Source organism: Chinchilla lanigera, unplaced genomic scaffold (assembly GCF_000276665.1).
Source record: "Chinchilla lanigera isolate Chin_1 unplaced genomic scaffold, ChiLan1.0 scaffold00004, whole genome shotgun sequence".
NCBI lineage: Eukaryota > Metazoa > Chordata > Mammalia > Rodentia > Chinchillidae > Chinchilla > Chinchilla lanigera.
Window position 1 is genome coordinate 40,333,042 of NW_004955405.1, and position 12,400 is coordinate 40,345,441.

Genomic DNA, 12,400 nt, shown 5'->3' on the forward strand with positions numbered 1-12,400 from the left:
TTAGCTGGGCATGGAGGTGCAAGCCTGTAATCCCAGTACTTGGGAGGCTGAGGCAGGAGGATTGCTCTGAGTTTGAGTTCAGCCTGGGCTACATAATGCATTTAAAAACCATCCTGTACTACAGAGTTAGAACCTGTCTCTATAAAAAAAAAAAAAAAAAAGATAGCTTGGAGTCTTGGCTAATTCCCCAGTTCTATATGGCAGAATTATGACTTTGCTCATCTCAAATTACTTCTGTCCTGGAAACCCAGCGTTAGTGATCCATTTGTACAGTTCACCTTGAATTCTAGAGATTTTAAAGTAGAGCAGATCCAGCTACGCACAGAGGGCCTTTTGGCCAGCAAAAGAAATCAGAGCACAGACAGTCTGTCAGCTGGTGATTGTGTCCCCAGGTCACTCTGCCAGAAGTTGGCCCCTGGGCCTGAATATCAAAATAAGAGCCCCACAGTATCACACAGAAGGACAACAGACTGTTGGACTTTTGTGTGTACATTTTTATATATTTATTTATAACTTTATTGGAAAAATAATACAAAGAAGTACCCTAGATTTCTGACTTGACTACAGGGAAGTATTTTATTTTGCCTAAGGTGAGGTTTTTATACAGCTTTTAGCCGAGAGCACCTGGTGCTGAGTGAGGACCCACCCAGTTCGGAGGTGCTTCCAGACAGGAGGGGCCAGGCCTGGAAGGCGGCCTCCCAAACTGACCCCAGCTGTGGCTTCCCCTCCTTGCGCTGGGTTTCCTGGCCCTGTGCTGTGCTGTGAGCTGTGAGCTGGGTTACACTGCAGGCAGCAGAGGCCGACTCTAGCTGCGCCCCTAAAGGAAGTCAGGGAAGGCCAAGCAGGTCACAGCGTCCGAGGAGGAGTTTGGAGGCCGTGTGCCAGGCCACGCGTTGGGCGGGGGAAAGCAGGGGAGAGCCCATCTCCGGCCTGGGGTCAGCAAAGGTGACCTCAGACCCAGGTGTCCCTGGACATTCTGGGCTGAAAAGCTGGTGGGAGCAGGACCCAGCTGGCCGAGCCCCAGTGTAGGAGGTGGAGCTGGAATGCAGGAACCGGCTTCTCAGAGCAAATCGGTACCGAAAGACAGAAGGACAGGCAGGCGCTGCCGGGCACAGAAGCGGCTGCGTCTTTCTAGCGGAAAGTCCGGTGCTCATGGAAAGGCAGCTGCACGCGCCCCGGGTCTGTTCTCGTGTTTCTGTCCCGGCTGCGCTTGTTGAGCTGGGGTCGTGTCCACTGCCCGGAGTCCCAAGCGCTTGGCGAGGTGCCCGTCCAGCTCTCGCTCTTGTCCGTGTTGCAGCAAGGCCGCAGAGTGCCTCGAGGGCCGGCCTTGCTCTCGGTGTGATGTGAAACGGGCCGGGTGCCCCCACGTGGGGCTGAAGGGCTCGGCAGGTCTGAGAGAAGGCTGAGGTGTGTGTGGCACGCTTTCACCGCCATCCGTGCCACCCGCCGTGTCTAAGCGCCGACAGCCAGGCCCATCTCAGACGGAGGAAATCGGAACCTCTAGGACCTGCGCCTGGGACTCTCTTCTTTTTTAAAGCTCCCCGGGTGGTTTTACAGTCTATCAGAACCGAGAGCCATTGAGCCCCACACTTGCTTTCGCTTGAGATGGCGAAGTGGGCTTTCAGGTGTCAGCTGTAAAAGCTGACCCCGCCGTCGGCGGCTGGTCCCGGCCTCGCTGTCCTTACAGCCTTGATGACTCCCGTCCCTCTGGGGGTGTCTGTTAGTAACGGCTGTGAGCCTCTCACAGCTTCATAAACAGAGCTCACAGACCAAGAACCACTGGGAGAAGCAGTTGTGAAATCGGGGGCGATGTGGCTTCACTGTCACAAACGGCTACTCATGAAGCGCCCCTCCTCGAGCGCTGGTCTGGGGAGGAAGTGTAGCCATTTCTTAAAAATCTGGACCTGTGCTCAGTATGCATGTCAATTCCACCAGACCCCGGCGTTATCATGGGGACCTCAGAACGATGTCTGCAGAAAAGGAAGTGAGTTTTGCCAGATGAGCCCCACACCCAGGCCTGCTGGGCTAGGCTTGGGCCCCTGACGGAGGAGCAAGGACTTGTGAACAGAAATAAAAGTGTCATCCGAGTCACTTCGCACTGGGGGTGACTTGGCCCCCCAGGATACTGAGCCCTGGCTAGAGACGCTTGGTTGTCCCGACCTGGGGGGACAGGGACAGGGAGTGCTGCTGGCATTGGAGGCCAGAGGTGCTGCTAAATGTCCTGTAATGAACAGCTCAGGGCCCCACAGCGAATGATCCTCCAGCCCACTCGTCACCAGTGCCAAGGCAGAGGTACACTGAAGGCCAGGAATCCTCGCCATGAGGGCTAAGGAGGTATCTTCCTGCTCTGGCAGAATTTGGACGTCAGCACATGAGGCAGTTGGTGGAGCTGGGCCCTGGGCTGTGGTAGCTGGTCAGGGTGGGTGCTGGGCACCTCCTCGTCCCATCTCCTTTCCATTAACTGGACGGCCGATCCCCACTCGAGGGGCCAGCACTTAGGGGGCATCTTCAGGAGTCTGTGGGGTGTGGTTCTTGTCAACAGGAATAGCTGATGTCCAGGTGATTCTGCTAGCGGTAACTGTTAGGCACCTAACAATGTTACCACGGGCGATGGGGTCCTGGGTGGGTTCCTGGGTTCTTGTGTGTGACAGAGATTTAGACACAGCCTGCAATGGGAAGGAAAGAGCAGCACCATGTAACTAGGCAATAGTGCACTCAGAGTGAGCAGAAAGAGGTTCTGTCAGCTCATGTATCACACGTGTGCTTGTGCATAGCTCACTCAGTCGTAACTGGAGGTTTGATGTGCATCGGATATGCATGAACTGTCAGGGAGCTGCAGGTGAAGGCAGGACAGAAAGGAAGGTCTGGGACCAGGAGGGTCTGGGATGCGTGCATCCTGGTTTGGGATTTGGGAATTTTCCAGGGCACGCTCAGGGCTGTTTGTTTTTCTTACTTCAACCTCAGGGCTCAGGTTGAGCCTGGGGTGTTGCCCAGGTTCAGCAGAGTGGAGGGGAGTAGTCTAGCAGCAGCCCATGCCCCCATTGAACCATCCAGCTCGGGGACTGCCTCCCTTCCTTGCCACCTGTCACCCTGCTCCCTCTGGGCAGCCCTGGCCAGATGCTGGGTCACGCCGGCTTCTCGGGTCACATGTGTTTTCCAGGTGACACCACTTCTAACACATAGGGCTCTCATGTCGCAGGACCGGCTGGGACTCCTGTCCCTCAAGCTAGCAGGCTAACTGATCTTTAAATAGTAGTCGACGGGGCTGGGGTTTTAGCTCAGCGGCAAAAGCGCCTGCCTGGCAAGCGCAAGGTCGTGAGTTCGGTTCCCAGTACCTGAGAAAAACCAAAAATAAATAAATAAATAAATAGTAGTTGTCATCCCTGGTTCCAGCCCCTCCCCCAGATAGCCTGCCGTGGGTTCCAGGCCCCGTCTCAGGCAGCTTCAGCAGTAAGGCGGCTGTGGTGTGGGCCTGCATCTCCTGAGCTTCAGGGACCAAAACCAAGCCACAGGGAAGCAAAGGCGTTTGCAGAGTGAGACGAGCTGCTTCCACAACTGCTTCTGTGTGAGGGGTGGGTCGAGGTGCTCTGCCTGGGCGAGTGTGTGGAATCCTTCCCACACCTTCAGGAAGGGATGCTGGAGTCACCTCCCGGTCTACAGATGTGGCAATTTAGGGACCCTTGAGTAGCCTGGCCCAGGCTCTCGGCTGGTGAGTGAGGCAGCAGAGTCGCTCGGCTCGTGCAGTAAATGCAGCCGCTCGTAACCGCTCACTGCACGGGAGAACGGTGCACAAGTCCCTGCCTTGGCTTTAATTGGGGTTCATTCACCTGCATCGCAAACCTCACCACCCCCAGCTGCTTCCCGTTCAGTGTCGCTTTTCGCCCTCTCTTGCTGCTCAGCCTCCGTCCTGCAGGTGGCGTATGTTCTTGTCAGATCTGTCCAGAATACATGTCAAGCGGCTCCCTGCTCGCGTACGCTGGGTCCTCCTGTTTGACGTTTTAGAAGCAGGTTCTTCCAGGGGTGCGCTTGGGAACCATTTGCTACATTTTCAGGAATTTCATGAGCTGGAAAACATAACCATTACTAAATATTAAATTAGATAAACATAACAGTTAAATAAAGTAAAAATGAAGACAAAACTCTAGAAAACAGTTCAGCAGTTTCTGTTCAACAGACATTCAGCGTGCTGCTTAGCAGTCTCAGTGTTGATTCGCTGCCCCTGAGTAATGTAAAGTCACATTCATACAGAAACCTGTACATGGGTGTTCACGGCAGCCTTGTGTGTGCGACCGCAAATCAGATACAGCCCAAGTCTTCCCGCAGCTGGGCGGATAGACACTGCTGTCTATCCGTATGATGGAGTACTACTCAGCGATAAAAAGGAATGAGGACAGGTGCTGAGCAACCTGAGCCATGTGAGAGGCTCCTTGTCTTGGTGTGTTCCAGCAGCTGTAGCAAAACACCACAGACCAGGCCACTGGTGAGGCACTCTTGTTTCAGTCATTGCGGAGGCTGGGAAGTCCGAGGTCCGGGGGCCTGCTGAGGGACTGCTGGGGAGAGTGTGCTTCTTGCCTTTCAGACTGGTCTTACCTCTTACAACCCCTGGGTTCGGTGTGTGTGTGGAGAGAGAGGGGAAGCTGTCCCTGTCTTCTCTTTAAGGGCACTAGTGTCATAATCTTACCTGACCCTGACTAACTTCTTGAGGCTCTGTCTCAAGGGCTATCCCCCAGGGCCTACAAACATCAGCACTCTCAGTCATGTAGTGCTTGGTTCTATTTGGATTTCTCACAGTGACCTCACTGAAGCGGTTGGTGGTGGCAGGACGTTAGGATGGAGAGGGCAGGACCACGAGGGGCTGACACGAGGAGGAGCCCTTCTGGGTGGGGGTGGCCCAGGATCCCGGATCGGCACCTCTCAGGCTGGCTCTGCGCCTGGACTGGGCGTGATTGGATCCTGTCCCTCAAGCCCAGCGCCACTGTAGCATCTGTAGCATCTGGGGTGCAGATCGAAGGGGCATCAGCTCTGGGACCAACGCGTGGCCTTGTCACCCTCAGATGCCCTCAGTCAGACGACAGAGTGGTTAAGAGAATCTGTGCAGGAAGAACTGCTTTCTCTACCTCCCGGGGCTGAAGATCACTCCACGCCAAGCCCGAGCCCGCGGCGGGTGCTGAATAACAGTTACCTGAAGCTGTTGGAGTGGGATTACCAGAAGAGAGACTTACCCGAGGTGAGGCTTCTCTGCCCCGGGGGCTTTGTGCTTAGGCTCTGCTTTGCCTGAGGTTGAAAGACCTCCTGGAATCGGAGGAAAATGGGAGCTTGGATGAGAGGTTGCTTGTTTTACATTTTCACGGTGTTGTGCTTCCCTTTCTATTCTTACGTTGTAAATGAACATGCTAGACACTCCTGACAGATGGAGCCCGGCTTCAGGAGCTGGCAGAGAAGCTGCCCCAGCTGAAGACGATGGCGTGCCTATGGCTGATCACCAGCAGCACGGTGGGCGCCGTCACGGAAGGCCTGCCCGGGCTGGAGCACAGGTGGAAGAGGGTGGCCGCCGTTCTCCTCGAGGACATGCACAGGGAGTAAGTGTGCGCGTTTGTGTCTGTTTCCTGTGCACCAGGACCCACGTATTCTGCACAAGAGTGACCTTGGACGTCTGTGTATCCGGAGAAAGCTGCCCTGCATTTCCTTTTTCTACAATATCTTTTAATACCTCTGAAGGCCTAGAAAGGGGGAGGCATTTTCCACTACAATCGCCAGAATGAGGGTAGAGTTTCCACCTGTGATTGGTGTAGATTCAGGACTGTGACCACCTGGTCTGGGAGCACGCCTATAATCCTAGTACTCAAGAGGCTGAGGCAGGAAGATCACTGAGAGTTCATGGCCAGCCTGGGCTACATAGTAAGTTCAAGGCCAGACTGTCTAAAAAAAAAAAAATTTCTTCGACAGAACTATGGAAAAAACAAACAAAACCTGGAAATGCACCCAGCCTAGTGTTCAAGAATCGAACTACCGCAGAGGGCTTTCCAGGTGCAGTTGTCCGATGGCCTCATTTTTCTGCAGTGTGACATGTGCTGGCTTCAGCAGTCCAGCTGGTGAGGAAGTCTTCAGGAAGGGTGACGGCTCTGTCCTTCAAACATGGGACGCGCGTGTAGGGAAACCCTTGATGTTGCTAAACTCACATCTAGTATCGCACTTTTCATTGCTCCCTAGAGTCCTGCTTAGCTTTCGTATTTAGGTCATTGGCTGAAATCCTGTCCAGGTCAGAGCATGCCAGCTTGGTCCGCGGCCACATGTTCACCTGGGTTTTACGTGGGGCAGCACATCCTGCTGGAGCTACTGCAGGGCTGTATCCGCTGTGCTGTCAAGCGGGGGAGATGCCCCTGCCCTGCATCAGCAAGCACATAGTTTATTGGATAAAAGTTTAGAACAGGAGCCGGGCATGGTGGTGCCCGCCTATATTTGCAGCATTCAGGAGGCTGAGGCAGGAGAATTGCCTTGAGTTCGAGGCCAGCCTGAACTACCTAGTGAGCCCTTGTCTCAAACAAAAATAAAAAACAAAAACAAACAAACAAAAAACCCAAGGTCTCATTTTGAGCTGAAGCTCAGAAAAAGGCTAGACCTTGGGCTGCACAGCTGGAAAGGACGAGCAGAAGCCTGAGCCCCGCCTGCCTCTCTCCGGCCTGGCTGGGCTCCCCAGTGCCGGTGCTGACCTGCCCTATGCAGTCACGCGTGTTCCTGGAGCCCTCGGTCTTAGCGTGTCCTCACCCCGAGTGTGCCGTCACACCCGGCTCTGTCTTATTTATTTTTTAAACAAGTTCCCGGATCACTCTGAGCTTCACTTTCTCACCTGTGAAAGGGGACTGATAATACACCCACCTTGGCGGGGTCGGACCGGAAGAGATCCGTGTGAAACGCGAGTGCAGTGTCTGGCACGGCGCGTGTGCTCGATGAGTGTGGTGAAATCACCTTCTTCCCAGTTTTATCTGGTTGTTCACCTGGATCTTTAATTTTTTTTCTCTTTTCTTAGGAAATGAGCACAATCTGTTCTCGGTTATCCTCGGAAGTGATAGGGTGATTCATAACAGGCAGATGATTTCCAAGTAGCCCGTAGCCCTTGTTGTCCTGTTGGTGGGTTGGACACTGAGCGGTGGAAATGAGCAAGCCTCGCCTTCGTTGTGGACAGCAGCCGTGGCTTATGCTGACATTTAATCTCTCCTTTAACCCGGGCGCTCACTGGTTGAAAGCTGGACAAAGCTCAGCCAGGACTTCGTAGTGGCTAAGAATTCAGGAGGTGAAATTGGGCGTTGCCTCCCCTTGGACTGTGGAAGCCCGAAGTCAGGCGGAAGCGGAGGACTTGACCTTGCAGTTCGGTGGCGGGAACAGCATCCTTCCTGTGCGTCCCTATTAGCGCTCACTGCACACTTGAGCATTTGCTAAGAGCCAGCTTAGGGATGCGGCAGGCTCAGAGGCAGAGCCGGGATTTGAAACCCAGTCTGCCTGACAGCCTGTGTGCGCTCCCGTTCACTCCATCCCACCGCTGCTCTTCCTTTAACTCCCATTCACACAGAGATTCATCTTAGAGGCCCTCTCCAGGTATTGGGGTACAATTTGTCATCATCGTTCCTTAAAATCGTAGCTCCAACAGTGCCTTAGGGACCGCTTTTCCTTACCCATTAAGGAACCCACCCCTTGGGTGCTATTCACAATGTTTCTTTTTTGTTGTTTGTTTCATCTTTTTGACACAGTTCAAGCTGGCCTTGAGCTCACTTTGTAGCCCAGGTTGGCCTCGAACTCGCAAAGATCCTCCTGCCTCAGCCTCTTGAGTGCTGAGATTACAGGGGTGTGCCACCAGCCTGGCTCAGGTTTCTGGATCCTGTGTATTTGGTATCATTCATCAGTTACTTGAACATAATGATGAGTGAGATTCATTGACCAGTGCAGAGTTTTAGGTACTTTGATCTCTAAATATCCGCATCCGTCGTGTTTGATTGATGCTACAGATTGACTGCTCAAGGGAAGAAAAATGAATCAATTCTACTTCATTGTCCAAGCACATTAAAATAAAATGTATGAATGGGTCACTTCAGGCTACAGATTTACTTTGAGGAGTGGATTGGTATTTTCTGTCCATCGCTGACAGCCTGCGTGTCTATGGGGTAGCAGACTTATTTTCAATTAGCAATAATCGCACCTTGGATAAACCTCATTGGCTACAATACTGCCACTGCGCAGAGCTTGCAGACTTATTTTCAAGGGCTGAGTTCTTCTGCCCAGGCTTGCACTGTTGTGTGGTTTTAAGCAGTTTAAATTCTGTTCCATGTTATGGCTGGTGCTTGGAAAGAGTTACTATTTTCTGTATTTATTCTAATGGAAGTAATTATTGTTGGTAGAAGAGAAAGTTGGTCGATATCACAAATAAGTTGGCATCTTTCAAAGCAAAACAAAAACCAAAGAACAAGAACTGTTCCTGATGGGTTCTGTGTGCTGTTTTGTAGGACCTTTAATCTGCAGGACGCGTTGTGTTCCATTGGTGTCCAGACTTGTGCTGAGCTGAACAGGGCGCTGGCAGACAGAAGCTTCCCAGCTTTGGGTGCTGAGGTTCAAGATAATCTCGTAGGTCAATTTTCCAGCCTCAAGGAGGAGAACAATCCCATCCGCTCCTTGATTGGTGAGTCCTCATATCCACCGGCTTCTGCTTTAACTCCAATTCGCTTTAACTTGCTGGTTTTATAACTAACGGTGTCAATCATCTCTTAGTCTTAGACCCATGACTTAAAGTGGGTGTTGGAGCATTTTGGAATTCAGTTTTTCAGATTAGGGATGCGCAACTGGTGAAGTTCATATAAATGTTCCCCCCACAAACAAAACACAACAAAAAACCTGCAGTTGGAAGCACTTCTGATCCCAGGCATTTGGGTAGTGGATACTCAGCCCACACCTGCTTTTGGGGGCCAAATGTTAGCCATGGGAATACATGTTCCCACTGCAAAAGGTCTAAGTGTCCGCTTCCTCCCTGGATGTGTCGTGGGGTGATCTTGCACCTGCAGTCTTCAACGCCTCAGGCAGTGAGTGGCCCTTGGGAAAGTGACACTGCCTGCCAGTCTCCCGGGGCCCCGAGCCAGCGCCCTTCGCCCTAGCGGGCCTGGCACCCGCAGAGGCAGGACGAGGTGTGCTGTTGGCGCTGTTGGCACAGGGACAGTGTTGCAAGGGCATCGTAGCCGGCTGCATGTGGACTGCCGCTGTGATGACACAGACCCACCTGTGAGGGTGTGGGAAGCAGGTGCGAGGGAAGCTGAGCAGGCAGATCGCTTCTGGATTTTCTGCGTGCAGAGAACCTGGGATAAATTCAGTGCTTAGAAAGATCAGGGATATGGGCAAGACGTGGCCAGGCCTGGCTGAGGGTTCTCTCCCGTACAGGGCACCTGCAGCCTGTCTGCCTTCTTGTGCTCTTAGGTGATGGCTATCTACTCTTATCCGGCTATCCATCTCAGCACTCCTGGGGTTGAACCCAGGCCTTCACACTAAGCTATATCCTCAGCCTTAGTTTCATTTTTTATTTTGAGACAGGGTCTCATTCAGTTGCTAAATTGTCCAAGCTGGGCCTAAATTTGCAATCTTCCTGCCTCTTCCTCCTGGAGTGCTGGGATTAGAGGTGTGTCCTACCACACCAGGCTTGATGTGCTACTTACTTAGCAAAGGGATTATACTCCCCACTGTGTTCATCACCATTTTGAAAGAAGAATTAGAGCCACGCTATACCATGAGCTCAAGACCAGCTTAAACTACATAGCAAGACCCTGCCTCAAAAACAAAGCAAGATAATTTGAAAAATTTTCTTTCAAACCAATTTTTTCCACATGTACACAAGAGCTAGAGCTGGGTGTGGTAGCACACGTGTGTAATCCCAGCACTTGGGAGGCTGAGGCAGGAGGATTGCCGTGAGTTCGAGGTTAGTCTGGGCCATATAGTGAGTTCAAGACCACCCTGGACTATAATTCAGTGACACCCTGTCTCAAAAAGATAGATAGATAGATAGATAGATAGATAGATAGATAGATAGATAGATAGATAGAAGAGTCAGGTAAAAATTACTTACGGATGCAAAGTTCTCCTTCCTGAGACTCAGCTGCATCTGTGATGGGCCCACCGCACGCCAGGCCAGGGATATAAAGACAGCGAGACGGGGCCCGAGCCCTGGGAGAGCTCGCAGGCTAAACGGCAGGGCTGAGGCAAGCCGGTCTGCCCGCAGGTGCCGCAGAACCGGAACCACAGCGGGAGGTCTTCAGCCTAAGCCAAAGGGATGTCCGACCCTGAGAGATCAGGTGGAAGGGTGCCTTAGGAGACAGTTCTGCCTGACACATGGCGTGTGGCTTCCGGGAGAAGTGTTCCACGATCAGCGTTTTATTCTCCTGCCCTTGTCCAAGGTCACTGCTCTGTACTCTTCACAGACAACTCTTATTTGTGAGGATTTTGTTTCCGGAGCTAGAGAGAGACTTGGGGCCCATGAGCAGCAGTCAGCTTGGCCGGACACTTGTGTGCTGTCCCACCATCGCCCCGGTGACAGTGCCTGTGTGCTTGTGTGCAGCCGCCCTGGGCTGGAGGTGGCCCCGTGCAGGGAGATTGTACCGTTGACTGTCTCAGTAGGACACCCATGAGAGTGCTTTTTAAAAATTGTGGCAGAACAGCAGGCAGGAACTGTGACCGTGAGCAAACCTAGCTGTGGGGCCACCTTGCCCTGTGGTTTGGACTCCACCACCTGCATTTGACAGATCTCTAGGTTTCTCCAAAAGAACAAAATCCTGAATTTCTATGTGAAGTTCTTTGGTTTTTAAATGGCTTGTTTTTAAGCAAATACCACCAAACACATACACACACACACACACACACACACACACACACACACACACACACAACCTGACCACAGACTGGCTACTCTCAGGGCTGAGCCTCAGTGTGCCCAATGGCATTTGGGATGTTAAGGATGAACTCGGGCCAGAGCTCCCTCACAAGGGCTCTGTATGGGTAACTCAGTGAGCTGCTGCTGTGTAACGAGTGTCCCCACATGCTGGAGTTTAAAAACAAATAATCTCTTGCTCCTCACAAGCCTATGGGTGCAGTCAGGAAGATCTTTTGGTGTTGGTGGACTTCCTTCTGCACCTGTGGCCAGCAGTGGCTTGAGTCAGTGGCCCTGCGCATCCCAACCTTGGCTCTTGCAAGCATGTGCGAGTTGGCTGGTGGCAGGTGGATCTGGGCCGGGGTCAGCTAGAAGACTCTGTCTCCCCTCGTTAGCGTGGTCATCACCAGCAAGTGCAGCAAAAGTGGGCAGAGAGGGAGGACGGAACCTGGGAACGCCAAGGAACTGGGCTGTTGATGCAAACGGCTCACTCTAATGACTTGTTCTTGTTTATTTGGGTTTTTTTTGGTACCGGGAATCAAACTCACAGTCTCATGCTTGCCAGACAGACGCTGTGCCACTGAACTATATCCCCGGCCTTGTTCTTGTTTTGAAACACTATGTGTTTTAATACTTTTTCCTTCAGATAAACGAATCCGGCTCTACATGAAAAGCCTCCTTTGCCTTCCGGCCCCCCTCAAGTCCATGCCCCCCATCCCAGGGGGCCTGACTGTCATTCAGCCAGAGCTGGAAGCGCTGGGGACTCAATTCGTGAACCTTGTGAACCTGAACATGCAGGTGTACGGACCGTTCTATGCAAATATCCTCCGAAAGCTGCTGTTCGGGGCGGAGGCCAGCCAGGAGGTGGGCGCCTCGCTCCCGGCCAACTGAAGACGAGCTGGTGCCAGGGCGGAGATGGTGCCCAGCACGCAGACGCCCGTCACTTTCATGGTGGCATTACAGACCCAGCGTGGTCTCAGTACTGGCCTGGTACAGGCTTGGGTCTGTGTGCTCTGGCAATGTTAGGTCACAAGACACATCAGGTCACACAGACTCCATTTGCACATCTTTTTCAAGTTTAAAACAGACATTTTTAACAGACAGAGGAATTTGTAATTATATTACCTACATAATACTTGGGTCTTCTTCAACATTTGTATTTGGCTTGTACTTTCAGCCTGCAAGAGGCTTTCCTCGTTTATTACTAATCCTATCAAATGATTTTGAACTTGAGTATAACTCCTTCAGGGTTGAAAGTTGAAAGCCAAAAAAAAAAAAAAAAAAAAAAAGAAAGTTGAAAGCCAGGCATGGTGGCGCATGCCTGTAATCCCAGCATTTTGGGGGCTGAGGCAGGAGGATTGCCTCAAGTTTGAAACCAGTCTGGGCTACACAGTGGTTCAAGGCCAGCCTGAACTACAAACCTCAGACACATACACACAAAAAAACATAGAAAAAAAAAAAACCCCACATTCAAACTCTGGGTGTCCTAACCATGTAACCTAACCA

At 52.1% G+C, this 12,400-nt stretch overlaps 1 protein-coding gene across 2 annotated transcripts in view; it reads left to right on the plus strand.

Annotated features, from left to right (window-relative positions):
• Window positions 1-12,183, plus strand: part of Tcp11l2 (t-complex 11, testis-specific-like 2) — a 33,097-nt gene extending 20,914 nt beyond the window's left edge. For both annotated transcript variants that reach the window (XM_005374618.2, XM_005374617.2), the window contains exons 7-10: window positions 5,055-5,227; window positions 5,398-5,579; window positions 8,496-8,668; window positions 11,541-12,183. In XM_005374618.2, the coding sequence (XP_005374675.1) occupies window positions 5,055-5,227; window positions 5,398-5,579; window positions 8,496-8,668; window positions 11,541-11,785 (773 nt within the window). In that variant the 3' untranslated portion in view covers window positions 11,786-12,183. The remainder of the gene's footprint in view (window positions 1-5,054; window positions 5,228-5,397; window positions 5,580-8,495; window positions 8,669-11,540) is intronic.
• The last annotated feature ends 217 nt before the right edge of the window (window positions 12,184-12,400 follow it).